The sequence below is a fragment of the Hylobates moloch genome, unplaced genomic scaffold (genome assembly GCF_009828535.3).
Source record: "Hylobates moloch isolate HMO894 unplaced genomic scaffold, HMol_V3 SCAFFOLD_20, whole genome shotgun sequence".
Lineage (NCBI taxonomy): Eukaryota > Metazoa > Chordata > Mammalia > Primates > Hylobatidae > Hylobates > Hylobates moloch.
This window is the reverse complement of record NW_026652295.1, coordinates 30,532,497-30,558,741: the sequence shown is the minus strand read 5'-3', so window position 1 is coordinate 30,558,741 and position 26,245 is coordinate 30,532,497. Positions and strand designations below refer to the sequence as shown.

The 26,245-nt window shown below is 51.0% G+C and overlaps 2 protein-coding genes across 6 annotated transcripts; one reads left to right on the top strand and one right to left on the bottom strand.

Moving 5' to 3' along the window:
* Positions 1 to 279: 279 nt before the first annotated feature.
* On the bottom strand, positions 280 to 24,544 carry PPT2 (palmitoyl-protein thioesterase 2). Of its 5 annotated transcripts, XM_058432062.1 has the most exons (10): positions 24,526 to 24,544; positions 12,255 to 12,498; positions 9,202 to 9,392; positions 8,796 to 8,949; positions 8,204 to 8,299; positions 8,009 to 8,116; positions 6,265 to 6,348; positions 6,061 to 6,145; positions 1,334 to 1,388; positions 280 to 1,149 (listed from the first exon to the last, which is right to left on the bottom strand). In XM_058432062.1, exons 2-10 carry the CDS (start codon positions 12,487 to 12,489, stop codon positions 1,006 to 1,008), a joined length of 1,152 nt encoding a protein of 383 aa, XP_058288045.1. In that variant the 5' UTR covers positions 12,490 to 12,498; positions 24,526 to 24,544; the 3' UTR covers positions 280 to 1,005. The 5 variants fall into 5 exon arrangements, with proteins under 5 accessions (XP_058288045.1, XP_031997244.1, XP_031997246.1 ...); XM_032141353.2 differs by lacking the exon at positions 24,526 to 24,544 and having other exon boundaries at positions 12,255 to 12,732; XM_032141355.2 differs by lacking the exons at positions 12,255 to 12,498; positions 24,526 to 24,544 and adding an exon at positions 10,344 to 11,336.
* On the top strand, positions 12,044 to 15,818 carry PRRT1 (proline rich transmembrane protein 1). The gene is made up of 4 exons (XM_032141369.2): positions 12,044 to 12,174; positions 13,077 to 13,615; positions 14,458 to 14,643; positions 14,782 to 15,818. Exons 1-4 carry the CDS (start codon positions 12,156 to 12,158, stop codon positions 14,956 to 14,958), a joined length of 921 nt encoding a protein of 306 aa, XP_031997260.1. The 5' UTR covers positions 12,044 to 12,155; the 3' UTR covers positions 14,959 to 15,818.
* Positions 24,545 to 26,245: the final 1,701 nt, after the last annotated feature.

Sequence of the window (26,245 nt, the reverse complement as noted above, 5' to 3'; positions counted from 1 at the left end):
GTGGCAGGCGCATTCCACCCATGAGGCTGAGGCCCAAACCACTGGAGCCCTGAGCTTAACCCCCCAGTCTTGGGTACTGGGAGAGGAAGAGAATTGTCTTCAGCAGGAAAGAACCCGCAGAGAACCAGGAACCCACAAAGAATGGGCATTGAGAGAGAGCGGAAACACCAAGGGGGTCCCCACCCTAGACCAGGCATCTGGGCACCCAGGCCTCAGTCTCCGTCCCCACCCTCCTTGGGGAGCCAGGTCCCCTCCACCTGGAAATGAGCCAAGTCACACTGAGGAAATGGAACTTTATTTCCATAAATACAGGGATAACACCTATTCAAGGGTAGTTAAAAGAGGGCCTGGGGCCTCAAAGAAACTAGGCTCTCCCAGGGGGGTACTCCAACACTGATCATAGGGACTGGGGGGATCCCCAAACCTGAGATGGGCCTCATAGGCCACAGATATTCCCCAACACTGACACTTCAAGAACGGAACTGTCCCCATAGGGGAGCCTCAGAACCCCACTCTCATGGGTAGTCCCTCTTAGGAGTTGGGAGGGCTGATGACAGGGGACTTTAGAGAAAAAAGGGAACATGGGGAGAAGAGAAGCTAAAAATGTCCTGAGTGGCCTGGAAGGAGACCCCTGTGGTGGGCACGGAGTGGGTTCTCCACCCATACAGCCAGATACGGAGGAGCAGCAGCAGCAAAAGCAGCCACAAGTTAAAAACATGGTTTCTCACTTCCCAACTTCGGCCTTGAGAGAAAGGGATAGCACGGAGCAATCCCCCAAATGAGAGGACATGAGGTAGGGGAGGCCTGGAATTGTCATTCACGGAGGAGCAGAGGAAGGGGGTTCCGGGAGGCCAAGTCTCTACTAAAACCCCGTCTCTACTAAAAACGGGGGATAATATGGGAGCAATGAGGTGGTCACAGGCACACCAAAGCCTGACATCTGCTTTCCAAGGCCACCACTTGGTCTCTGGACCGAGGAGTTCCTGGGGACCCCTGAATATATCCTCAGGAGAGCCAAGGTTCAATGCAGGTCTCATAAAGGGTACGGTTGGAGTGCCAGGCTGTGTGGGGGATCCCGGCCATTGGACACCTCACTATGGCCCCCCGGGCCAATAGAGTCTTCAACCCAAAAGAATCCCGCAGATAAACCTTCAAGGTGGTCGAAGGGGCGTGGAAGCATGGAAGAGAGACACAAGGAGAGACAAAGTGAGTTACTGCTGGGATCCTGGACCTCCTCCCCACAGGGTGAACCCTTCAGCTCAGGAGTCACAGAGAGGGCTCTGGAATAAGGTGGGACAGCGGCTGGAAGGGGAAGTAATACCAGGGGGCTCACCAGTTGCTCCTCCATCTCCAGGACCGTCTCATTTGCATCATAGAAACCAAAGAAGCTACAAAGAGATTTGGGGGGAGGTTATCAGAAGAGCTGGAGAAAATCTAGCCGGGCGCAGTGGCACACGCCTATAATTGCAGCACTTTGGGAGGCCAAGGCAGGCAAATCACCAGAGGCCAGGGGTTCGAGACCAGCCTGACCAAAATGGTGAAACCCCATCTCTACTAAAAATACAAAAATTAGCTGGGCATGGTGGCAGATGCCTGTAATCCCAACTACCCAAGAGGCTGAGGCAGGATAATTACTTGAACCCGGGAGGTGGAGGTTGCATTGAGTCAAGATCGTGCCACTGCACTCTGGCCTGGGTGACAGAGCGGGACCCCGTCTCAAAAAGGAAAGGAAAGGAAAGGAAAGGAAAGAAAAAAGAAAAGGAAAAAGGAAAGGAAGAAATCAAGGTGGGCTAAGGTCCCAAAGGAACCCAAGGCCTACCGGGGAGGCAGGTAGCAGGGAGGACACTCAAAAATACCTTACTGGATATAATGTACTTCATGAGGTGATACACTGAAGATACAACCTCACTTCTGTAGAAACCCATCAAAAATGCATTATCGGCCGGGCGAGGTGGCTCACACCTGTAATCCCAGCACTTTGGGAGGCCAAGGCTGGCGGATCACCTGAGGTCGGGAGTTCAAGACCAGCCTGGCCAACATGGTGAAACCCTATCTCTACTAAAAATACAAAATTAGCTCGGCGTGGTGGCTCAAGCCTGTAATCCCAGCACTTTGGGAGGCAGAGGCAGAAGAATTGCTTGATTCTGGGAGGTGAAGGTTGCAGTGAGCCGGGATGGCGCCACTGCACTCCTGCCTGGATAACATCTCAAAAAAAAAAAAAAAAAATATTACCTAAGCATGAGGAAATATCCAACCCACACTGAGGGAAACTCTACACAACAGCTGATCCATATGCTTCAAAAATATCAATGTCATGGACAAAGACTAAAAACCATTCCAGATTAAAAGATACTAAAGAGGCCTGGCGCAGTGGCTCATGCCTGTAATCCCAGCACTTTGGGAGACCAAGGTGGGCAGATCACCTGAGGTGTAATCCCAGCACTTTGGGAGACCAAGGTGGGCAGATCACCTGAGGTCAGCAGTTCGCGACCAGCCTGGCCAACATGGAGAAACCCCGTCTCTACTAAAAATACAAAATTAGTTGGGCATGGTGGCGGGCGCCTATAATCCCAGCTACTTGGGAGGCTAAGGCAGGAGAATCACTTGAACCTGGCAGGCGGAGGTTGCAGTGGGCCGAGATTTGCCACTGCACTCCAGCCTGGGCAACAAGAGAGAAACTCCAACAAAAAAAAAAAAAAAATTAAAAAAAAAAGATACTAAAGAGACATAACAAGATCATGCAACTCAAGATCCTGATTTGGATCTTCCACTGTATATTTTTTTCTATAAGGACAGTTGGAAAAATTTGAATAATCTGTGAGCGCATATTCAGGGAAATTGAATCTATGTTTGTATTTAAATATAATATTAACATATAAATAAATGTATATATATTTAGAGAAAAAAGATATTAATGTAAACATGACAAAATGTTAACATTTGCGAAATCTAGGTGAGGAGTATAAATGACTGCTTTTTGCTATTTTGGTAACTTTTTTTTTTTTTTTTTTGAGACAGGGTCTTACTCTGTCACCCAGGCAGGAGTGCAATGGCAAGATCTCGGCTCACTGCAGCCTTGACCTCATAGACTCAAGCGATTCTCGAACCTCAGCCTCCTGAGTAGCTAGGACTACAAGGGCACACCACCACACCCAGCTAATTTTGTATTTTAGGTAAAGACAGGGTTTTGCCATGTTGCCCAGGCTGGTCTCAAACCCCTGGGCTCATGCCTCAGCCTCCCAAAGTGCTAGGATTACAGGCGCAAACTTTTCTTAAGTATGAAATTATTTCAAAATAAAAAGGTCTTAAAATCTTTTTTTCTTTTTTTTTTTTGACACAGAGCCTTGCTCTGTCGCCCAGGCTGGAGTGCAGTGGCACCCTGTCGGCTCATTGCAACGTCCGCCTCCTGGTTTCAGGCAGTTCTGCCTCAGCCTCCCGAGTGGCTGGAACTACAGGCGTGCGCCACCAGGCCTGGCTAATTTTTGTATTTTTAGTAGAGATGGGGTTTCTCCACGTTGGCCAGCTGTTCTCGAACTCCTGACCTCTGGTGATCCACCCGCCTTGGCTTCCCAAAGTGCTGGGATTATAGGCGTGAGCCACCGCACCCAGCCAGATGGAGTTAAAATCTTTTAATTAAAAAATATTGGCCGGGCAAGGCCGGGCGCGTGGGCTCATAATCCTAGCACTTTGGGAGGCCGAGGTGGGTGGATCACGAGGTCAGGAGATCGAGACCATTCTGGCTAACACAGTGAAACCCCATCTCTACTAAAAATACAAAAAAATTAGCCGGGCATGGTGGCAGGTGCCTGTAGTCCCAGCGACTTGGGAGGCTGAGGCAGGAGAATGGTGTGAACCCAGGAGGCAGAGCTTGCAGTGAGCAGAGATCACACCACTGCACTCCAGCCTGGGTGACCGAGCGAGACTCCAACCAAGCGAGACTCCAAAAAAATATATATCTATATATATATACAGATATATATTGGCTAGGCGCGGTGGCTCACGCCTGTAATCCCAACACTTTGGGAGGCCGAAGCAGGCGGATCACAAGGTCAGGAGATCGAGACCATCCTGGCTAACACAGTGAAACCCCGTCTCTACTAAAAATACTAAAAATTAGCCAGGCATGGTGGTGGGCGCCTGTAGTCCCAGCCACTTGGGAGGTGAGGCAGGAGAATGGCTTGAACCCAGGAGGCAGAGGTTGCAGTGAGCCGAGATTGTGCTATTACACTCTAGCCTGGGCGACAAGAGCAAAACTCTGTCTCAAAAAAAAAAAAAAGAAAAGAAACAGTGACCTGGAACATTAAAAATATTATATAACCATGAGCTATCACTATCATTCATAGGGTTGTGGTAGATGTGAAATGACATGATGTATATAAAACTCATCACTTACTATTATATTATTACAATATTGTAAGGGATGTCCTGCCTTCACTGAAAACTGTCCAGTGCCTTCCCATCTCACTCAGAATTTTAAAAAAAAATCAAAAGCCTGGTTACCAGGACTGTCAGGAAATAGGGATGAGAATATATATATATATATATTTTTTTTTTCGAGATGGAGTTTCGCTCTTGTTGCCCAGGCTGGAGTGCAATGGCGCAATCTTGGCTCACCGCAACCTCTGCCCCCCAGGTTCAAGTGATTCTCCTGCCTCAGCCTCCCAAGTAGCTGGGATTACAGGCATGCATCACCACACCCAGCTAGTTTTGTATTTTTAGTACAGATGAGGTTTCTCCATGTTGGTCGGGCTAGTCTCAAACTCCCGACCTCAGGTGATCCACTGCCTCAGGCTCCCAAAATGCTGGGATTACAGGCGTGAGCCACCACACCTGGTCTATTTTTTAATGGTTATACAGTTTCAGTTTGGGGAAAAAGAAGTTCTGGAGATGGATGGTGCTGATGGGTGATGGTTTTACAACCATGTGAGTATACTTAATGCCACAAAACTGTACATTTTTAAATGGTTAAAATGGCAATTTTATGTTATGTATATTTTATCACAAAAAAGAAAAGAAAAAAATATCAAGGGCCTTACCTTGGCCTGCTAAGGTTTGACATGCCTGGTCCCCTGCTACCACTTTTAGCTCCTCTCCTGTCCTCTCCCCAGCTCCTTGTGCACTAGCCATGCTGGCCTCTTTATTCCTCACACGTGCCTCAGGGCCTTTGCAGGTGCTATACCTTCTCCCTGGGGGGTTCTTCCACCCAGAGCACAACTCCCTCCTTCACTTCCTTCAGTCTCTAATTGAATGGTGACTCTTCCAGGAGGACTTCTTCGGCCACTATTGAAACTAGGCCCTGGTCATCCTCTAATCCTTTCCCCTGCTTTATTACCTGACATATATATTTGTATATATGTATCAGCTGTCTTACAAACTAGAATATAAGCTACATAACATTAGGGACTTCTCTTTTATTTACCACTGCATCCCCAGGGCCCAGAACAAGCCTGTGCCCATAATGTTGAATAAATATTTGTTGAGCGATTCAAGTAGCTCAGGTGACATTACAGATTACACATGGTGACCTATAACACAGGCAAGCACATAGTACCACGGAGCCATGGATTTTTTTCTAAGGAATAGGATGGAGGGGACAAAGCTGGAGGCCGTTATAATAGTCCAGGTAAGTAAAGAGGTGGTAGGAAATGTGATAAAACGGTATAGAACTACACACACACATTGAACCAATGTGAATTTCCTGGTTTTGATATTGTGCTATAATTACATAGGATGCAACCCCTGGGGGAAGCTGGGTGAAGGGCCTCTCTATACTATCTTTGCAATTTCCTAGGAATCTGTAAGAATTTCAAAATTTAAAGTTTTTATAAAGTGGGGGAGGGAGTGATAGGGATACAGAGGAGAAGAGTCAGCAGGACTTAGTGATTGGCTTCATACAAGGGGTTGGGATATGACTCCCATGTTTTTGTCTTGGGTGACATGATAGGGGAGGAGCACTAACTGAACAGTGGAAGGAGCAGGCCAGTTTAGGCATGAGATAAAGACCAATTGGGGTTGGGGGATATCTTTAGCCAATCTTCAGGCCACACAATCCCTTATTACCTGGACTGCCAGGGAGTAATAACACCATCATCAGGGCCCCCAATCAGCACCAGGTGACCCACACGAAGAAAGTTCTTCCGCCATACTGTAGGATGGGAAGAAGAGAGGCTGAGTCAGCCACAGGGGTCAGGCCAGGTTGGAGAGGGAGACATAGGAAGTCAAAGAAGCAGAAAAAGTGACACAGGTAGGAGCCTGAATTCTCACCTGTGGCATTGGGATGGTCTCTTTCCCCATTGATCAGGGCCAGGAAGCTGCTGGCATTGAGGTACAAGTCATCGTGGTGGGGATCTGGGTACAAATGGCAGTTAGAAAAAGAAGCAGAAAAGGGAGGCAAGACTGGTGGTGAAAAGCCCCATAAGGAAGCTGCAGCAATAGTCAAGGTGGATAGTAATAAAATAGTAGTGATAATGTGGGCCAGGTGCGGTGGCTCACACCTGTAATCCCAGCACTTTGGGAGGTCGAGGCAGGTGGATCACTTGAAGTCAGGAGTTTAAGACCAGCCTGGCTAACATGGTGAAACCCTGTCTCTACTAAAAATACAAAAGTTAGCCAGGCGTGGTGGTGCATGCCTGTAATCCCAGCTACTCGGGGGGCTGGAATCACTTGAACCCAGGAGGTGGAGGTTACAGTGAGCCGAGACAGCACCACTGCACTCCATCCTGGGAGACACAGTGAGACTCCATCTCAAAATAATAATAGTAGTGATAATAACTGTAAACATAGTAACAAGTACTTTTTTTTTTTGAGACAAAATCTCACTCTGTCACCCAGGCTGAAGTGCAGTGGCACGATCTCCGCTCACTGCAACCTCTGCCTCCCGGGTTCAAGCAATTGTCCTGACTCAGCATCCCGAGTAGCTGGGATTACAAGCGTGTGCCCACGTTCAGCTAATTTTTTTTGTATTTTTAGTAGAGATGGGGTTTCACCATGTTGGCCAGGCTGGTCTCGAACTCCTGACCTCAGGTGATCCGCCCACCTCCACCTCCCAAGATGTTGGGATTACAGGTGTGAGCCACCACACCTGGCAATAGCAAGTACTTCTATCTAGCATCTACTATATGAGCCAGGTACTATTCAAAGTACGTTGCATTCATTTATTTATTTAATCCTTACAACCACCCGGTGAAGTACATGCTATAATATTTTACAGATAAGGAAAACTGAGTAACAGAATGGTTAAGTAACTTGCCCAAAGGCACCCAATACGGTCAAGATTCAAACCCAAGTATTCTGGCCCCATGGTCTGGTCTAAAGGTTGGCAAACTGTGACCAAAGGGCCAAATCCAGCCTGCTGCTTGTTTTTGTAAATGAAGTTTTATTGGAACACAGGCACATTCATTCACATATGGTACATGGCTGCTTTCACACTACAACAGCAGAATTGAGGAGTTGTGAAACAGACTATATGTCCTACAAAGTCAAAAATATTTACTCTCTGGCCCTTTATAGACAAGGTTTGCTGACTCCTGCATCAGACTAAACCTTCTGAGGCAATAAGGTGACACACTTAAAACATTCTGGGCCAGGTGCAATGGTTCACACCTGTAATCCCAGCACTTTGGGAGGCCGAGTCGAGTGGATCACCTGAGGTCAGGAGTTGGAGATGAACCTGGCCAACACAGCGAAACTCCATCTCTACTTAAAATATAAAACTTAGCTGGGCATGATGGCGCCTGCCCGTAATCCCAGCTACTAGGGGTACGGAGGCAGGAGGATCGCTTGAACCTGGGAGGCGGAGGTTGCAGTGAGCCGAGATGGTGCACTGCACTCCAGCCTGGGCAACAGAACAAGACTCCGTCTCAAAAAAAAAAATAAATTCTGAACAAAGCCTGTTCAAATAGCTCAATAAATGTAAGGTATTTTTATTGTCATCACTGCTATTGGTTGTAGCAGAGGTGGAAGCAACTGACCTGATCCATGGAAGCCCCAGTTCAGCATCCCCACTCACCATGCCAGTAGTTGCAGATGGAGAATTCCTGGCCCCAGGGGCTATAGCAGATCCGATAGAGGTTAGACCGCATGGAGGTGGGGAACAGCCACTTCAAGTAGTCCGTGTCTGGCAAGAGAATGGCAGTGCTAAGTGACCATAAACCTCTGTTCCCCCAAAACTCAGGGCATTCTATGGAGTCTAGTGCCCACTCACCTCCATACTGTCCCATCTGTGGAGAGGAGAGAGAGATGAAAGAATCCACATTGTGATCATCCATGACAGAAAGCAGAGCCCGGCACACAAGGCCCCCTGTAGGCAGAACACCACATTGGGCAGGCACTTAAGGACAGCAAAGCCAGCAGCACCCCCCACCCCCATCACACACACACACACACACACACACACACACACACACAGACACACACTGTACATAAAGGAGACTGAGGCTTACGGAAGGCAGGCACACCCTGTGCCAAAAGGTCACACATCATATAAGTGACTGAGCCCGAATTAGATGCTGGGCCTCCTGCCTCTAATTCTAGGATGTTTTTACCTGCCCCATTAGTCCTTATGTCCAAGAACCATGGGTAACAGGAAGCAAAGGAGCAGCAGTGTAGGGAGCCTCCCTCCCATTCAAGACAGAGATGAGACCCAGGTGCTGAGGGAAGTCAGAAAGGAAGGGCTCAGGTACCAGGGTTGTGCCTGGAGCAATGTGTTTCAGAAAAAGGGACACTAGGAAGTGTCCCTCAGATAAGGATCAAGCCTCAGATAGGGCTTAGGAGTTAGGGGCAGGGGAGTCGCCTACCCTGCGAGTAGCAGATGAGATGCACCCCTTGAGGGGCCTTTGCCATGATGGGGACCACAGCCTCTCGGAACCCTTGCACCTGTTCCCACAGGGGTCGCAAGCTCTCTCTCCCATCGAAGAGATCGAGCACTGTCACCACAGTCCCGGGGTGTGTCTGTGGGAAGGGGGCAATGCAGCCACCGGGGATAGGCTAAGAAGCTCCCACACGCCACCCCCTGGCCCGCGTCCACAGGTCTATTGTACCCTGCTAGAACCAGGGATCCCGTCCCCCAACTCTCCCCCACGCCAGCAACAGCTCCCTGAGGAACTGGGCAGGCCCAGAGGGGTGGCTTTCAGTTCCCCGCTCTCCCTCCCCTGCCACAGTAGACGCCTCTAACGCCCTGCACCCAGGTGTCCCCTGTCAGACCTCATTGATGTATTCCAGCAGGTGGCGGAAGCTGTACGAGCTGTCGAAGAGCCCATGCACCACGATGACCGGCTTGTAGGACGCGCGGTGGGGCGCGGGGGCTGCAAGCAGCAGCAGCGGCAGGAAAGGCAACAGGAGCAGGACCCACACCGCGGGGAGCCGCTGCCCCCAGAGCCCCAGCATGCTCCCGCCTGAGAAAGGGGTGATAATGGCATGTGAGGGAGATGGCAACACCCTCCTCCCTCGGAACAGACGCCGGGCAATCAAGCCACCTCCTCTCGCTCCCACACCAGGTCCGTGTCACAAAATAGCCTACTTTTAACTTACTCCAGCCCTCTCCCTACAAACACACCCCCCCCACCACGTTGACGCACCAACGCGCACCCGAAGTCCCGCCCCCAACTCAGCGTTCGGGGGACTTGTTCTCTAGGTCCAGGATCTTCCTAATGCATCGCCCCAGCCATGAACAACGCGGAGTTCTTTAATACCCCTGAGCAGCAGCCCAGGCCCCTTGAAGAGTGCAAACTCCCACCTGGCCTGGGTCCGTAGGCCTCGCTCCACCCGCCGTTTACTTATACCAAGTCTGGAACCCACGGTGGGGGGCGAAGGGTGAGGAAAGAGAGCGCAGGGGAATGACGGAAGGGAGGGGGAAGGGCGGGCTGCTTGGGGTCGCGCAAATCCGTCACGTCCGGGGCTTTCTCTGGCAACCGCGCGAGCGTTCCCCGCAACACAGACCCAGGACAGGAGGGGCAGTGGAATATTCCATTGCGCCCTAAGTGCTGGGGAGGAAATAGGCGGAGCGATCCATTTAGGCCAGTGGGGAGAGGAAAAAGCAGCAAACATATTCTGGGAATGGAAAGAAGGCCTCTCCAGGCTTCGTTGCCCCCAGCGACCCAAAGGTCCGATTTCCCCGCCTTGATTCTCCCCACTTCCCAATGCAGGCGTCTGGCTCCGCAGCAGAACACGAAGTTTTCATTACCCAAGGGGCGGCCAGGGGGCGGACCAGGGAAAGGTAGTCCTCTGCATTTTGCCGTGTGCTGGGTGAGTGGCAGGGTGGCCTGGAGGGCTGATGCCAGCCCAGGCGTGCCCCTCAACACCCACCCCCACCCCACCCTCCAGTCCGCCCCAGGTCAGCGACTTACAACTCTTCATTCTGAAGTGCGTGTAGTGCCCTTGTCTCCAGAGACGCGGAGAGTCCTCGAGGCCCCTTGAGCTAAGTGCAGCCTGGCCCAGTTTCTCCTGCCCTACTCTACTCCCCTCCCTATAAGCGACCCACCCTCAAGGGGTGGAGGGCGCGTAGGGATGCGCTGACTCATGCCCGAGTAATTTCGACCAGTCTTTCAACCTGAGCGACCCCCAGAATCTGGCTGTCTGAGTTATCTGTGGGTGGCTCCCTACCGAAACCCCCAGGCGCCCCACCTCTCCGCCTGTGACCCCTACCCGACACCCTAGTGCCTCAGGGCTTTTACTTAGCATTTAAAGACGTTTCTCTAAAGATAAGGATTTCTCAGCATGTCTGAGCCCCTCTCTCTGTTTACAAGGTCATTGCTTGGTCTAAATTTGTCTCAATCAAACCATTTTTGCGCTCAGAATGGTGTAGAGTGACGATGGGGTGGCGGTAAGGGGTTGACGGCTCACGCGAACGCCTAAGTGACCAGAACGACTGGTGTGAAGCCGTGATCTGACTCTGGAGCCTGGGACTGGTTTCAGCGAGAGCCTCTATACTGCTCTGTAGTTTCCACTTGGGCATGGACGAAAAGAGACGCAGCCGGGAAAGCGACTGCCCCAGGTGGGGGCTGGGGGGACGTAAGGGAAGAATAATGATTATCTGGCTGTGTTTTTGTTTAAAAAAAAAAAAAAACAAAACTGGTGTAAATCTCCATAGACTTCCTATCCTCGCTCCCTTCACCCACCCACGCGCTCCCAAGATGCAATAAGCAAATAAGACTAATAACGCTGTACCGCAGGTCGACTCAGGAGGTGGAGATGCGTCTTGGTGGGAGGTGGTGGGTGGGAGTAGGGGGCTTTAGGGAATGGATCTGAACATTGACTGGCCCAGAGACTCTAAGCAGCCTCAAAAGCAAAGTGGGGGAACAAGCACACATTACCAACAGAGCTGCCAGAAATGAGCAGTTAAGTCATACCCCCTACCCCCTCCAAAAGAGCTTCAGCTCTTTAGTCCTGGACGAAGAAGGTATGTCTGCACACCGCCCAAACTCTCTCTCTCTTTTCCCTCCAAGGCCCAGCTCCCCCTGATTTACAGACCTGGGCCTCCCTCTTTACTGCTAGGTTGGCAGGTTCACCATACCCTGGGAACTTTTCAGACCATCGCAGTTCTGAACTCTGCACAATTCTCTCTCACACACAAGTATTTATCTCTTCTAAAGAGGAGGAAACGGGGGCTAAGGATTTGGGAGAAGACCCTGGCACCTTGCAGGGAGCTAAGAGGGGGAGACGACCTGCCTCTGGAGGCACCTGGGTTATTAACTCCACTGAGAACCTGTTCACTTCCTCCCACAATACAATCACTAAGTGAGTCTTGGAGGGGGAGACTCCAGAGAGTTCTCTCTCCCTCCTTCCTTTCCTTAGTCCCACCCGCCTCGCCTGGTCTAGCCTCCGTGTTTCCATGACAACTTCAAAGGAGCCCAAACTGGGGGCTTGAATGCCGGGGTGAGAGGAGGAGAGGTGGTCAGAGCAGAGAGAGCCGAGTGGGAAACGTCTGAAGCGCTCGCCCTCCCTCGCCTCGGTCCCTTTAAGCTCCCCCCCTCCCCGCTCTCCCTCCGCCCGCCCCCCCACCTCCCCCCTCCCCCCCCCCCCCCCCCCCCCCCCCGCCGCTGCCTTCATCTCTCCATCTCTGCGCTGCTGCCGGCTGCGCCATCCAGCACCCAGACTCCAGCACCGGCCAAGGACCCCCACTCCGGCTGCAGGGACCCTGTCCCGGAGAGACCGCAGGCATGTCATCCGAAAAGTCAGGTAAAAACAATAACAAAACCTCCCACCCCCTCCACTGTCTCCAGACTCTCCATCCCCCTTGCCCCAACCCCCTCCCTTACCCCTCCTCAGCTGTGGTTCTATTTCATTCCCCTTCTCTCCAGCTCTCAACACTCTCCCAGTCCCCCTCCTCTTCCTGTCTCCCCCGTTCTCTTCCTTTCCTCTTTCCAGTCGCAGCCTTTGCCCCTTGCCAACAACATGGGCAGGGAGGTAGGTTGAGAGGGTGAAGGAGGTACAGCCAGGTTCTGCAGGGATGGCATCACTGGGAGTGACAGATGGACAATCACTGGCTGGCATGGAGACATCCTGTGGGGAAATATGGAGACATGACCAGATGGGGGTTGTCAAGGGAGCAAAATCCAGAGGGCTCTTCTTAATCTGCCCTAAAAGAGGTCCCGAGATTCTCACAGAGGCTGGGGCACTCCTCCCCCCACTGAAGGAACAGCAGAGTGGAACACATGTCATCCCACATGTGTTTATACAACTGTTGAATTGAGCACATATTAACACAGGGTTGCATGTCTACGCATACGCACACACAGGACTAGCTCGGATAGGCCAGCCCAAAGGCAGCTATAGCAAAGGAGAGGGGATTGGGTCTGCAGGTGAGAGCTGGGTGCATGGTGATGAAAAAGACAGAAAAGAAGCAGACCAGAGTTGTGACCTCAAAACTAGATTGGAAGGAAGAAGGAGGGGGGCAGATGGCCTAGATACAGCCCCTCTCTTGCCCCTCAAATTAGAGATGGTTTCTCACCCGTCTCTCTCTATGTGTCTCTCCCATTATCTTTCTCCATCCCTGACCGGCTGTGTTTCCCCTTACCCCCTCCTCAACTCATCACTGTGTCATCTTTCCTCTTATACTCTCCTCCACTCACCTCCCCCAGGACTCCCAGACTCAGTCCCTCACACTTCTCCACCGCCCTACAATGCCCCTCAGCCTCCAGCCGAACCCCCAGCCCCACCGCCACAGGCAGCCCCTTCCTCACACCATCACCACCACCACCACTACCATCAGTCTGGCACCGCCACCCTCCCGCGCTTAGGGGCAGGGGGCCTGGCCTCTTCCGCGGCCACCGCTCAGCGCGGTCCCTCCTCCTCCGCCACGCTGCCGAGGCCCCCCCACCACGCCCCTCCCGGCCCTGCTGCCGGGGCACCCCCACCCGGCTGCGCTACCTTGCCCCGCATGCCACCCGACCCTTACCTGCAGGAGACTCGCTTCGAGGGCCCACTTCCCCCGCCGCCGCCCGCTGCCGCTGCCCCGCCCCCGCCGGCGCCAGCCCAGACTGCCCAGGCCCCCGGCTTCGTGGTGCCTACGCACGCGGGGACTGTGGGCACGCTGCCGCTGGGGGGCTACGTAGCGCCCGGATACCCCCTGCAGCTGCAGCCCTGCACTGCTTACGTGCCGGTCTACCCGGTGGGCACGGTGAGTGCCGGGCAGACAGGGGCATGGGAAAGAGGGCGGTGCGATACAGGACTTGAAATTGGGGATACGGGGACTGTTGTGGGGTGGGGGGAGGGGGGAGGGACAGCATTAGGAGATACACCTAATGCTAAATGACGAGTTAATGGGTGCAGGAAATCAACATGGCACATGGATACATATGTAACAAACCTGCACATTGTGCACATGTACCCTAAAACCCTAAAGTATAATAAAAAAAAAGAAAAAGAAAAAAAAAAGAAATTGGGGATACGCTGCGGGCTGGTAGGAACAAGGGCAGGGAACAGGTAGTGTTCCTGGGAGAAGCCCTAGAAAGAAGGAAACCTGAGACAGGAAGGACTAGGGAGAGACCCGGGAGTAGGAGTCTACTGGTGCCCAAAGTCAGGGCCTGGGAGGGGGATCGGAGCCTAGAAGTTCAGAAGAGGTCTGAAAGTAGGAAACCGCCTGGCGGGGGAGGGAGGGGAATGGAAGCTGGGAACCAAGAGGGATGTGGGAGAAGCCTGGGACTACGTGGGTAGGGGAGGCCTGGTAGGTGTCTGGAGGGAAGAAACAAGGTCTGCCGTGAGGCCAGGACAGCCCCAGTGGGACCATACCTTGCTGGAGAGAATGTAGAAAGCCCAAGAATAGGATGGTTAATGAAGCAAGGAAGGGAGGAGAGGGGCTTAGGTGGAATTTATGGGTGTCCTGGAAGGGTAATGGGTGCTTTATTTTGAGAAGCCATAGGTGAAAATTGTGCTTTTAAAGCCACTCTGCCAGCCGCCCAACGCTGGTAGGCTGGGAGAGGGTCGTAGTGATGCCCCTTCCCCCCAAATTTCCTTCCGCAGCCATATGCAGGCGGGACCCCGGGGGGGACAGGAGTGACCTCCACTCTCCCCCCGCCGCCCCAGGGCCCAGGGCTGGCCCTACTGGAGCCGAGGCGCCCGCCACACGACTACATGCCTATCGCGGTGCTGACCACCATCTGTTGCTTCTGGCCTACTGGCATCATTGCCATCTTCAAGGCCGTGCAGGTAGGGGGCAGGGGCATACTCGGTTTGGGGGCGGGGACAGGGAGTTCTGGGCGTTCTGGGGACCATCTTAGAGAAAGACTGAGGCGTTCGAACGAGGCCGCAGCTCTTTGACCTCCTTCCCCCACCCCTCCTCCGTAGGTGCGCACGGCCTTGGCCCGCGGAGACATGGTGTCGGCCGAGATCGCTTCACGCGAGGCCCGGAACTTCTCCTTCATCTCCCTGGCCGTGGGCATCGCGGCCATGGTGCTCTGTACCATCCTCACCGTAGTCATCATCATCGCCGCGCAGCACCACGAGAACTACTGGGATCCCTAAAAACGCCCCTGGTCCAGCCCCACTCTGCGCCCCTCGATCTCCCAGGCTCTTTCTGCAGTCATACCGCGGACCCAGTGGGCGCCCTGCACACCCGTTTCTGGGGCCGTCAGACTTGGATACATCGTAAACTCCGCCTCCACGGAACGTCTCGCCTTGCGAGCAAGCTCCGAATCCAGTTCCTCAGGAACCCCTCCAAAACCCACACCGCCAGGGACGCCGCTTTCCGGGATCCCGGCCAAACACCGGACCCTCAATCGCTACAGGCCCCCTCACCCTCAAAGTGTAGCGCCCCCAGCCGAGCAACCTCGGTTTGGTCCCTAAACCCCCGCCTCCTCTATAAGCTCCGCCCCAGCTCTGACAAAACCCCGCCTCCAGGTCGGCAGGCTCCGCCTTCTTTTCTTCTCCGCGGGGTGATTCAGTCCAGTGATTGGGTTTGTGGCCCCAGGCCTCGCCCACAGACGGACAGACCCCCCCTTTCTTCCGGCAAAAGGACCTAGCCCTTGGGTAGTAAGGCCTCCACACTCCTGTTTTTCGCAAGTACACTTTTGTCCCTCCTCCACCCAGGTCTCTGCCTATTTTCTTGCTAATCCCAGAACCTTTCCTTTTGTTTTTTTTTTAAGGACATTTGGGAAGTTCCTGGTGTAGGACCCTTCTCCCTGGGATAAGAAACCTGCCTGTAAACACTCTGTAAATACTCCCTTCCACCCATCCCAGCCCCTGGGCAGCCGGGCAGAAGGGAATCCGGGCTATGGACCTCCCAAGTCCCCGCTCCCCGCTCCCCTCGGCGGCCCCGCCTTGTTCTGATCTGTATGTGAGTGTGTGTGAACTTCTGAAAGACAATATTAAAGAGACTTAGTTGATTTATCGCCCGCAATTCCAAAGACTGCGGCCCCGCAAAGACCCTCCCCTCTTTTGGTTCCCCCTTTCACTTCCCTTCATCTCCTCTTCCAAGGAAAAAAAGAAAACCCGACAGAGACTAACGTGAGGGAGGCAGATTCCCAGATCGCCAGAGAGACACATGAATATGGGGGACGGAGGGGAGCTTCCTCGGAATCGACCAAGGAAGACCTTGGGATCCATTTTCAGTGAGGCTTTATTTTCTCAGTGAGGTTTTATTTCCCCAGTACCCCTTTTCCATTCCCTACTATCCCCAGAACTCCAGGAAGACAAGAGAACAGAGAGGGCAGACCATGGTGAAGAAGCTGGTCAAGGATAGAGTGATGGGGGCCAAGAAGAGATGCCAGCTGCCCATAGCTGTTCCTGACTGTGGGCTGGAGGGTGGCAGACAACTTGGATTAGAGCCCTGCATGCTGGAGTGTAGGGGATATAGGAAAGGCAAAGAGAGCACATTGCTGTGGGAGCCCAGGGAGGAGGTCAATGGCCTCTCAAGTCTCCCTGGGACTAGTTGCCCTCTCCTATCCTGAGGTCAACCAATAGGCCTCTTTTTTGAGGGGAGTGGTGATTAGGGGATGGTGCCAGCAGTGGGCTTGGGTCTCTGGTTGTACACCCACAGGACAGAGTCCTATCCTGAATTTATGCATTTATGCAACATGCAGACTCCATGCTGGATGCTGGTGAGACATCCACCCAGACAGCAGGTGTGACCCCTGACCTCATAGAGCTTACAGTCTAGAAGGGAAGCCATGCACTGAGATAGGAAATGTGATAGGAGATGTGGGAGGAGGGTGGGGTGAGGTGTGAATATCATGGGTTCTCCTTTGGATGTTTCGCATTTAATGTGTCTACCTTACCAAACTTCTTGAAAAACAGAATTCACGGCTGGGCGCAGTGGCTAACACCTGTAATCCCAGCACTTTGGGAGGCCAAGGCAGGCGGATCACTTGAGGTCAGGAGTTCAGGACCAGCCTTGCCAACATGGTGAAACCCCATCTGTACTAAAAATAAAAAATTAGCCGGGCATGGTGACGGGCGCCTGCAGTCCCAGCTACTTGGAAGGCTGAAGCAGGAGAATCACTTGAACTCGGGAGGTGGAGGTTGCGGTGAGCCAAGATCACGTCATTGCACTCCAGCCTGGGCAACAAGAGCGAAACTCCATCTCAAAAAAAAGGGGCCGGGGAGGGGGTGGAATATTGCTATCAGAGATATGTCTGTATCTGTCTTTTTTTCATACCCACTATTTCTTGACTTATTGAAATATGCATCCACACCCTATTCTCCTGAAACCTCTCTCTCAAATGGCAACCAATTACCCAGATCCCAAATCAATGGCATTTTCACAGTATTCTGCCTCTCTAAACCCTCCCATGTTTGTCCCTTAACTCTGAATTCCCCACACACCCAGGTTCAGGAACATATTACCTCCCTTCCCCCCACCGCCTCCACACAGACCTCTAACCATTCCACCTCTGCCTTCCCTCCTTGCTTTTTCTCCTCCCTTCCCCTAAGTGTCCATCTCTGATTCTTTTTCCTTCTCTGAGACTTTCCTTTGAAAAGCTCATTCACTCAACTCAGCTAATCAAATGCTTTTCCAACCTGTATTTTACATGCAGACGTTTTTTTCCAGTGCCTGTAGATCATAGCCACATGGAAGATGCTTGCTGGTCCTCTAAAATCAACACATTCCAAAACAAACTGATGAAATGCCACAGAAAACCTGCTTCCCTGTCTCTGTTAATAGACCATTTTCTCAATCACTCTTCCTTATCTGGAAATTTGCTGCCTCCTCCCTCTCCCTCCTGCCTTATTTTTGGTGTGCTCTCAAGCCTAGTCAGTTCTGCCACCACAATGTCTTTTGAATCTGTAATTTTTCCCCAGCCCTTGCTGGAAAAATTACCTCATTAGGATTATTGCATCAGCTTTCCCAACAGGTCTCCCTGCTTCCTACCTCTCCCTACCTCAAGTCTCCATCCACACTATTGTCAGATCAGCCTCCCTAAACACACTTTCATAACTCCACTGCTCAAAAGCCCTTCAAGGTTCCCTACTGCCTACTCTATTATTTACAAAATTTTAATCTGGCCTTTAACACCTTCCATAATTTGAAATCATCCAGCTTCTCTGTTCATTCTAATTTCTAACCATACTGAATTACTCATCATTCCCACCTCCAAGTATTTGCCCAGCTGTTCCCAAATCTTAGACCTCCTTCCCAAATCTCTGCCTATTATAAACCAAATTGTTTGCAGCTTGTCACAAGTTTCAGAGGCTTTAGACCACATCTAGGCTCTTGCTCATGATGTTCTCCCCCTCTTCACATCTGCCTCTCTACTTGGTCAAATTTTATCTATAATATCTTTCAAGATCCAGATCAGTTCATCCCTCACTGTAGCAAAAAGGTGTCTCTCTTTCCTCTGGGTTAGATTAAAGCAGTGGGTTTCCAAACAGAGCTTCAGGCATTTCTCGGAGCAACGGTTCTTACCCCAGGTTACACATGACAATCCACTGGGGAGCACTGAAACATCTGAAAGCCCAGGTCGCATCCTAAAACAATTAAATCAGAATTTCTGGGCCCAGTGCCAGTGGCTCACACCTGTAATCCCAGCACTCTGGGAAGTAGAAGCAGGAGGATCGTTTAAGCCCAGGAGTTCGAGACTAGCCTGGGCAATATGGTGAGACCCCATCTCTACAAAAAAGTTTAAAAATTAGCCTAGGCCAGATCGAGACCATCCTGGCTAACACGGTGAAACCCTGTCTCTCCTAAAAATACAAAAAAATTAGCTGGGCGTGGTGGCGGGTGCCTGTAGTCCCAGCTACTCAGGAGGCTGAGGCAGGAGAATGGCGTGAACCCGGGAGGTGGAGCTTGCAGTGAGCCGAGATCACGCTATGCACTCCAGCCTGGGCAACAGAGCGAGACTCCGTCTCAAAAAAAAAAAAAAAAAAAATTAGCCTAGGCCAAGTGCAGTGGCTCACACATATAATCTCAGCACTTTGGGAGGCCAAGGTGGGTGGATCACCTGAGGTCAGGCGTTCAAGACCAGCCTGGCCAACATGGTGAAACCCCATCTCCACTAAAACTGCAAAAATCTGACAGGTATGGTGGCACATGCCTGTAATCCCAGCTACTCAGGAGACTGAGGCAGGAGAATCGCTTGAACCTAGGAGGCGGAGGTTGCAGTGAGCCCAGATCGCACCACCGTACTCCAGCCTGGGCGACAGAGAGGCACTGTCTCAAAAAAAAAAAGAAAAAAAAAATTAGCCGAGCCCCATGGCTCACCTGTAGTCTTAGCTACTTGGGAGGGTGAGACGGAGGATTGCTTGGGCCTGTGGGGCAGAGGCTGCAGTGATCAGAACACCGTGCTCCAGCCTGGGCAACAGAGTGAGACCCTATCTCAAAACAAACAAAAAAGAATCTCTGGGGGTGGAACTCAGGCATCAGTATTTAAGACATGACCAGGTGATTCCAAAGGGCAGCCAAGGTTGGGAATCACAGGTTTACAGACACTTTAAGAACCACCCAGGGAGAATGGAAAGGCCAAAAAATGACTTCAACCCGGGCAATTTTCTTTAGGAGAAAAGTATCTAGATCTAAGATTCATGTTATCTGCATATTTTCTCATCTCTTCCTACCTGATATCTTGACGTACACAGTTTACCTTGTGAGCTACTTGAAGGCAGGTGTCAAATCTGGCTTATCTCTGTTTTTCGGATCCTCATCAGATAAAACCTCCTCTACCAATCTTTGAACTCAATTGAATTGAAACGAATTAGGCAAAGGGAGAGATGAATAAAAAATGACTTAGCTTTCTTTTGCTTTTCCTTAGGAATGTTTGTTTCTTAATCTCAGATCTCTTAACCTCACCCAGACTCCTCCCTCAAGAGGAAATAAAACGTTACAATGTGTGGCCAGGCGCAGTGGCTCACGCCTGTAATCCCAGCACTTTAGGAGGCCGAGCTGGGCGGATCACGAGATCAGGAGATCGAGACCATCCTGGCTAACATAGTGAAACCCCATTTCCACTAAAAGTACAAAAAATTAGCCGGGCGTGGTGGCGGGCACCTGTAGTCCCAGCTACTTGGGAGGCTGAGGCAAGAGAATGGCGTGAATCCAGGAGGCAGAGCTTGCAGTGAGCTGAGATTGTGCCACTGCACTCCAGCCTGGGCAACAGGGCGAGACTCTGTCTCAAAAAAAAAAAAAGTTACAATGTGATCCTCTTCCTATCTGACTCACCTCCCTCTGCAGGTGATACCCTTGGCTCTGGCACGTCTATTGACAGAGACTCCATCCTCTAGGAGAGGCTCTGCCCTCCCATAACATCTGTATGGGTGCTCTCATTCCCCCATGATTAGATTCTGGGATTAGAATCTGGGATTAGAATCTGAGGATTAGATTCCCCCTCAACAATGGAAGATTCAGCACCTGATCACTCTACTTCCACCTCTCATTTCATTTTCTTCTTCTTATTATTTATTTATTTATTTTTGAGACGGAGTTTTGCTCTTGTCACCCAGGCTGGAGTGCAGTGGTGCAATCTCAGCTCGCTGCAACCTCTGCCTCCTGGGTTCAATAGATTCTCCTGCCTCAGCCTTAGTAGGTGTGATTACAGGCACCCGCCACCATGCCCAGCTAGTTTTTGTATTTTTAGTAGAGACAGGGTTTCAACATGTTGGCCAGGCTGGTCTTGAACTCCTGATCTTAGGTGATCTGCCTACCTCGGCCTCCCAAAGTGCTGGGATTACACGCATGAGCCAGCCTCTTTTTCTTTTTTCTTTTTTTTCTGAGGCAGAGTCTCACTCTGTCGCCCAGGCTGGAGTGCAGCAGCAGGATCATAGCTCACTGAGCTTCGATCTCCTGGGTTCAAGTGATTCTCGGCTCAAGTGATCCTCCCGGCTAATTTTTCTGATTTTTATTTATTTTTTTTTTGAGATGGAGTCTGGCTCTGTCGCCCAGACTGGAGTGCAGTGGCACAATCTCAGCTCACTGCAACCTCTGCCTCCTGGATTCAAGCAATTCTCTGCCTCAGCCTCTGAGTAGCTAGGATTACAGGCGCCTGCCACCACGCCCAGATAACTTTAGGTTGTTTTTTTTTTTTTTGAGACAGAGTCTCACTCTGTCGCCTAGCCTGGAGTGCAGTGGTGCGATCTCGGCTCACTGCAAGCTCTGCCTCCCAGGTTCATGCCATTCTCCCGCCTCCCACCTCAGCCTCCCAAGTAGCTGGGACTACAGGCGCCCGCCACCATGCCCAGCTAATTTTGTTTTTGTATTTTTAGTAGACACGGGGTTTCACCGTGTTAACCGGGATGGTCTCAATCTCCTGACCTGGTGATCCGCCCTCCTCACCCTCCCAAAGTGCTGGGATTACAGGCGTGAGCCACCGCCCCTGGCCTGTTTTTTTGTTTGTTTGGTTTTGTTTTTTTTGAGACGGAATTTTACTCTTGTTGCCCAAGCTGGAGTGCAATGGTGCCATCTCAGCTCACTGCAACCTCCGCCTCCCAGATTCAAGTGATTCTCCTGCCTCGGCCTCCTGAGTAGCTGGGATTACAGGTGTGTGCCACCATGCCCGGCTAATTTTTTGCATTTTTAGTAGAAATGGGGTTTCACCATATTGGTCAGGCTGGTCTCGAACTCCTGACCTCGTGATCCACCCACCTCGGCCTCCCAAACTGCTGGGATTACAGGCATGAGCCACTGCGCCTGGCCTCTGATATTTAATGGAGATGAGGTCACACTATGTTGCCCAGGCCGGTCTTGAACTCCTGAATTCACACAATCTGCCTGCCTCAGCCTCCCAAAGTGCCGGGATTATAGGCGTGAGCTACAGTGCGTGGCCCCATTTTATTATTTTGTTTTCAATGTTCATGCAGATTCTCTAGTACCCTGCCCTTCTCTTGCAGTGATTTATTTCTCCCTGCTTCCCTCTCTCCCTATGTCATACCTTCAACTTGGTTGCCACCAATACCTACTGCCCTTCTAAAATCTCATCCTCAGTCTTTTCATATTGCTCCCCAGTACCCCATCCCAAAAATTCTTCAACCCCATCTGGGCCTCCCATCCACTAACTCTTACTTTTCATTGTTGTTTGATCTCAATTCTTCACTTTCCTCATTACCCAGTTTAGATTCCAAGGTTCCACACGGTAATCGCCTCTCAGCCCTCACCCTGTACTCTTGGCCTCCCTTCCTCTGGCACATTTTATCCCTGGTCAAATCCCACTCTGCCTGCTCCACACCTGCATTCAACAGCTGGGGAGAAACACACAGTCATACTGACTGGTCTTGCTTCCTGCGGGCCCTCAGTGTGGCATGCCAGCTCGCCTTTCCCTACTCAGTTCACATTCCCCAAATCTGAGACCACAACTTCACAAGATGATGACCTGTCTTCCTATTTCATGAGAAAACAGAAACTTTCAGAAGGGAACTTCCTCATGGTCCCACCCCAAATTCACCAGTCTACCTGCAACTCTACCACAGAGAAGCTGACCTGCTCCCACCTGCCACCTCATCTGTACCCCGGGATCCTGTTCCCTCTCACCTGCTCAAAGATGTTACTCCTGAAATTATCCCCTATCTCTCTCTCTCTCTCTCGCTTAATCAGTTTACTCCTCTGTACTGCAACACTGCCATCATTATACATACATGCTATAATATTATACTTCATCTCTGAAAAGAAAGAAAAAAACTCTTTTGCTTCTCACCTAGGTAGTAAAAGCACAACATTCAGAGAATGGTGCTTACCCTTTGGCAGAAAAGGAATCTGGAAAGGGAAATTCAGGGAGCCTCAACTATACTGGGGAAGATTTTGTTTTTTTGTTTTGCTTCTTGTTTTTGCTTTCTTTTTTTTTTTTTGAGACGGAGTCTTGCTCTGTCGCCCAGGCTGGAGTGCAGTGGCGTGCTCTCGGCTCACTGCAAGCTCCGCCTCCCAGGTTCACGCCATTCTCCTGCCTCAGCCTCTCCGAGTAGCTGGGACTACAGGCGCTCGCCACTACGCCCGGCTAATTTTTTTGTATTTTTAGTAGAGACGGGGTTTCACCGTGGTCTCGATCTCCTGACCTCGTGATCCGCCCGCCTCGGCCTCCCAAAGTGCTGGGATTACAAGCGTGAGCCACCGCGCCCGGCCGTTTTTGCTTTCTTGTTTTTTTTTTGAGTTGGAGTCTCCCTCTGTCACCCAGGCTGGAGTGCAATGGCACGATCTCAGCTCACTGCAACCTCCGCCTCCCGGGTTCAAGCGATTCTCCTGCCTCAGCCTCCCTAGTAGCTGGGATTATAGGCACCCACCACCACACCTGGCTAATGTTTTAGTAGAGACAGGATTTCGCCATGTTAGCCAGGCTGGCCTCCAACTCCTGACCTCAGGTGATCTGCCCACCTCGGCCTCCCAAAGTGCTGGGATTACAGGTGTGAGCCACCTCGCCCTGCTGGGAAGATTTTACTTCATAAGCTGCCTGATGAAGAACATAATTATTCTTTGTAATACCTATATATTTATGCATATAAAAGCGCCTCTGCCCGGCCACCCCGTCTGGGAAGAAGTGAGGAGCGCCTCTGCCCGGCCGCCCCTTCCGGGAAGTGAGGAGCTCCTCTGCCCGGTCACCACCCTGTCTAGGAAGTGAGGAGCATCTCTGCCCGGCTGCCCCGTCTGGGAAGTGAGGAGCACCTCTGCCCGGCTGCGCTGTCTGGGATGTGGGGAGCACCTCTGCCCGGCCGCCCCGTCTGGGAGGTCTACCACGGAGGCCAGAAGCAATGTGGGGGCTGGACGTGGTGGCTCACGCCTGTAGTCCCAGCACTCTGGGAGGCCAAGGCAGGTTGATCACTTGAGGCTAGGAGTTCAAGACCAGCCTGGCCAACATGGCGAAACATATGAAAAATACAACAGACAAACCAACCAACCAACCCAGCGACAACAAAACAGGTCTACCCTGGAGTCATACTCTAATTTTTTCTATTTTCCTCCCTTTCTGATCCTTTATCCCACTGTCTTTTTCTTCCTCTTCCTTCTCCTTCTTCTTTGTCAAATAGAGGATTGAGTTATTATCATTGATACATACAAAGTCCCTCTCTCATTTATTTTCTTTAATTCCCACTCCCCATTTCTATTCCCCATCTTCCCATGTGCAACCTTCCTAATATGTTTGATATGCATCTTTTTGTTTGTATGTATTTTTAGAAAATGTTTGTTTTGTGTGCAAAAAAAATTTTAAAAAATTTTATACGTATAAAATAATGCATTTATTTTTAAATTTAAAAACTCTTCCCTGACCCAGCTCACTCCCTCAGTGTTTCACTTCTCTCTCCACTTAACAAAACTTCTCACTGCCTCTACTTTCTCACCTCTCATTCACTCTTGAATTTCCCTCAGTCAGGCTCTCATCCCCACCACTTTACTTAAACCACATGTCAGAGTCACAAATGACCTCCAAGTTTCTCAACCCAATGGTCAAGGGTCAGTTTGTGGCAGGCCAATTCTCCCTGACAGTCACACAGACAGGCCTGCATAGCACCCCAGTTACACAGACAGATTTCCACAGCATTGCCTTAACATTGAGCAAATAGTTAAACCTAGGGAAATTGGTGCCCAGACATCAAAGCTAGAAATGAAACACATGGTCAGTAAGAGCCTTGCATGGGCTTCTCCCTTGCTGGAGCAAGTCAAAATAATAGAGACAGCCTTACATTCCTCGTGCCAGGACCCGTCTCGGGTCGACGATATCTGAGACAAGTCAAGGTAACAGAGGCAGCTGTTTGAATAGATTCATTGGAGAATCTAAGGCAGCTCTCCGCACCAAGCTGTAAAGGAGATAAGATAGAAATAATTACTCTGGTACCACAGTAAACAGGCCTTGAAGTTACTGGGGCCCTCACAGCTTAATCAGACTTAGCAAGAATTTTTTTGCCTCTGACCTTCTAGTTGAAACAAAATTAATTACTGATAGACTTAGGTGAATGCCATACTGCATGTAGGCACATAACCTAAACCTATATAAACACTAAGAAAATAGTAACACTGGCCGGGTGTGGTGGCTCACACCTGTAATTCCAGCACACTGGAAGGCTGAGGCGGGTGGATCACAAGGTCAAGAGATTGAGACCATCCTGGCCAACATGGTGAAACCCTGTCTCCACTAAAAATACAAAAATTAGCTGGGCGTGGTGGCGCGCATCTGTAGTCCCAGCTACTCGGGAGCCTGAGGCAGGAGAATCATTTAAACCCGGGAGTCCGAGGTTGTGGTGAGCCGAGATCACGCCACTACACTCTAGCCTGGCAACAGAGCGAGACTCCGTCTCAAAAAAAAGAAAAAAAAAATAAAACTGTAACACTTTGAGTTGGTCTGGTGGAATTATCTCCGACCCTTTCCCTGTATCCGGTGACAGCAATAAATTCCCTTCTTTCCTAGTTTGTCTGCTTCTCGTTATTGGGCCATGAGAAAACACAGCCAAACCTGGCTTGGGTCCAGGAACAAGTTCTCAACTAGAGTCTAAACTAGGGTCTCTCAGTTTCGGGGATTATTGACATTTTGGGTCAGATAGCTCTTTGTCATGGGGGTCTGACCTGTGCATTGTCTTGCCAAGTATCTCCTGTGGGACATCTTGACCAGTGGTTTTCAAGAGTGAGTGATCCTCCCATCCTACCCCCAGGAACATTTGGCAATGTCTAGAGTTGTTTCAGTTATCACAACTGAGGAGGCGCTCCTAGCGTCTAGTGAGTAGCGGCCAGGTGTGCTGTTAAACTCCTTGCAATTGGAGGACACAATAAAGAATTATTTCACAGCCATAGAAAAGAATGAAACTGGCCGGTCGCAGTGGCTCACGCCTGTTATCCCACCACTTTGGGAGGCCGAGGTGGGCAGATCACCTGAGGTCAGGAGTTCGAGACCAGCCTGGCCAATGTGGTGAAACCCCATCTCTACCAAAAATACAAAAATTAGCCGGGCGTGGTGGCACGTGCCTGTAATCCCAGCTACTCGGGAGGCTGAGGCAGGAGAATGGCTTGAACTCGGGAGGCGGAGGTTGCAGTGAGCCAAGATAATGCCATTGCATTCTAGCCTGAGTGACAAGAGCAAAACTCCATCGCAAAAAAAAAAAAAAAATCATGTCCTTTACACCAATGTTGATGAAGCCGGAGGCCATTATCCTAAGTGAACTAACTCAAGCATAGAAAACCAAATACTTGGCTGGGTGTGACGGCTCATGCCTATAATCCCAGCACTTTGGGAGGCCAAGGCAGGCGGATCACTTGAGCTCAGCAGTTCGAGACAAGCCTAGTGTCTACCAAAAACACAAAAAATTAGCTGGGCATGGTGGTATGTGCCTATGGTCCCAGCTACTTGGGAATCTGAAGTGGGAGGATCACTTGAACCAGGGAGGCAGAGGTTGCAGTGAGCTGGAGTCACAC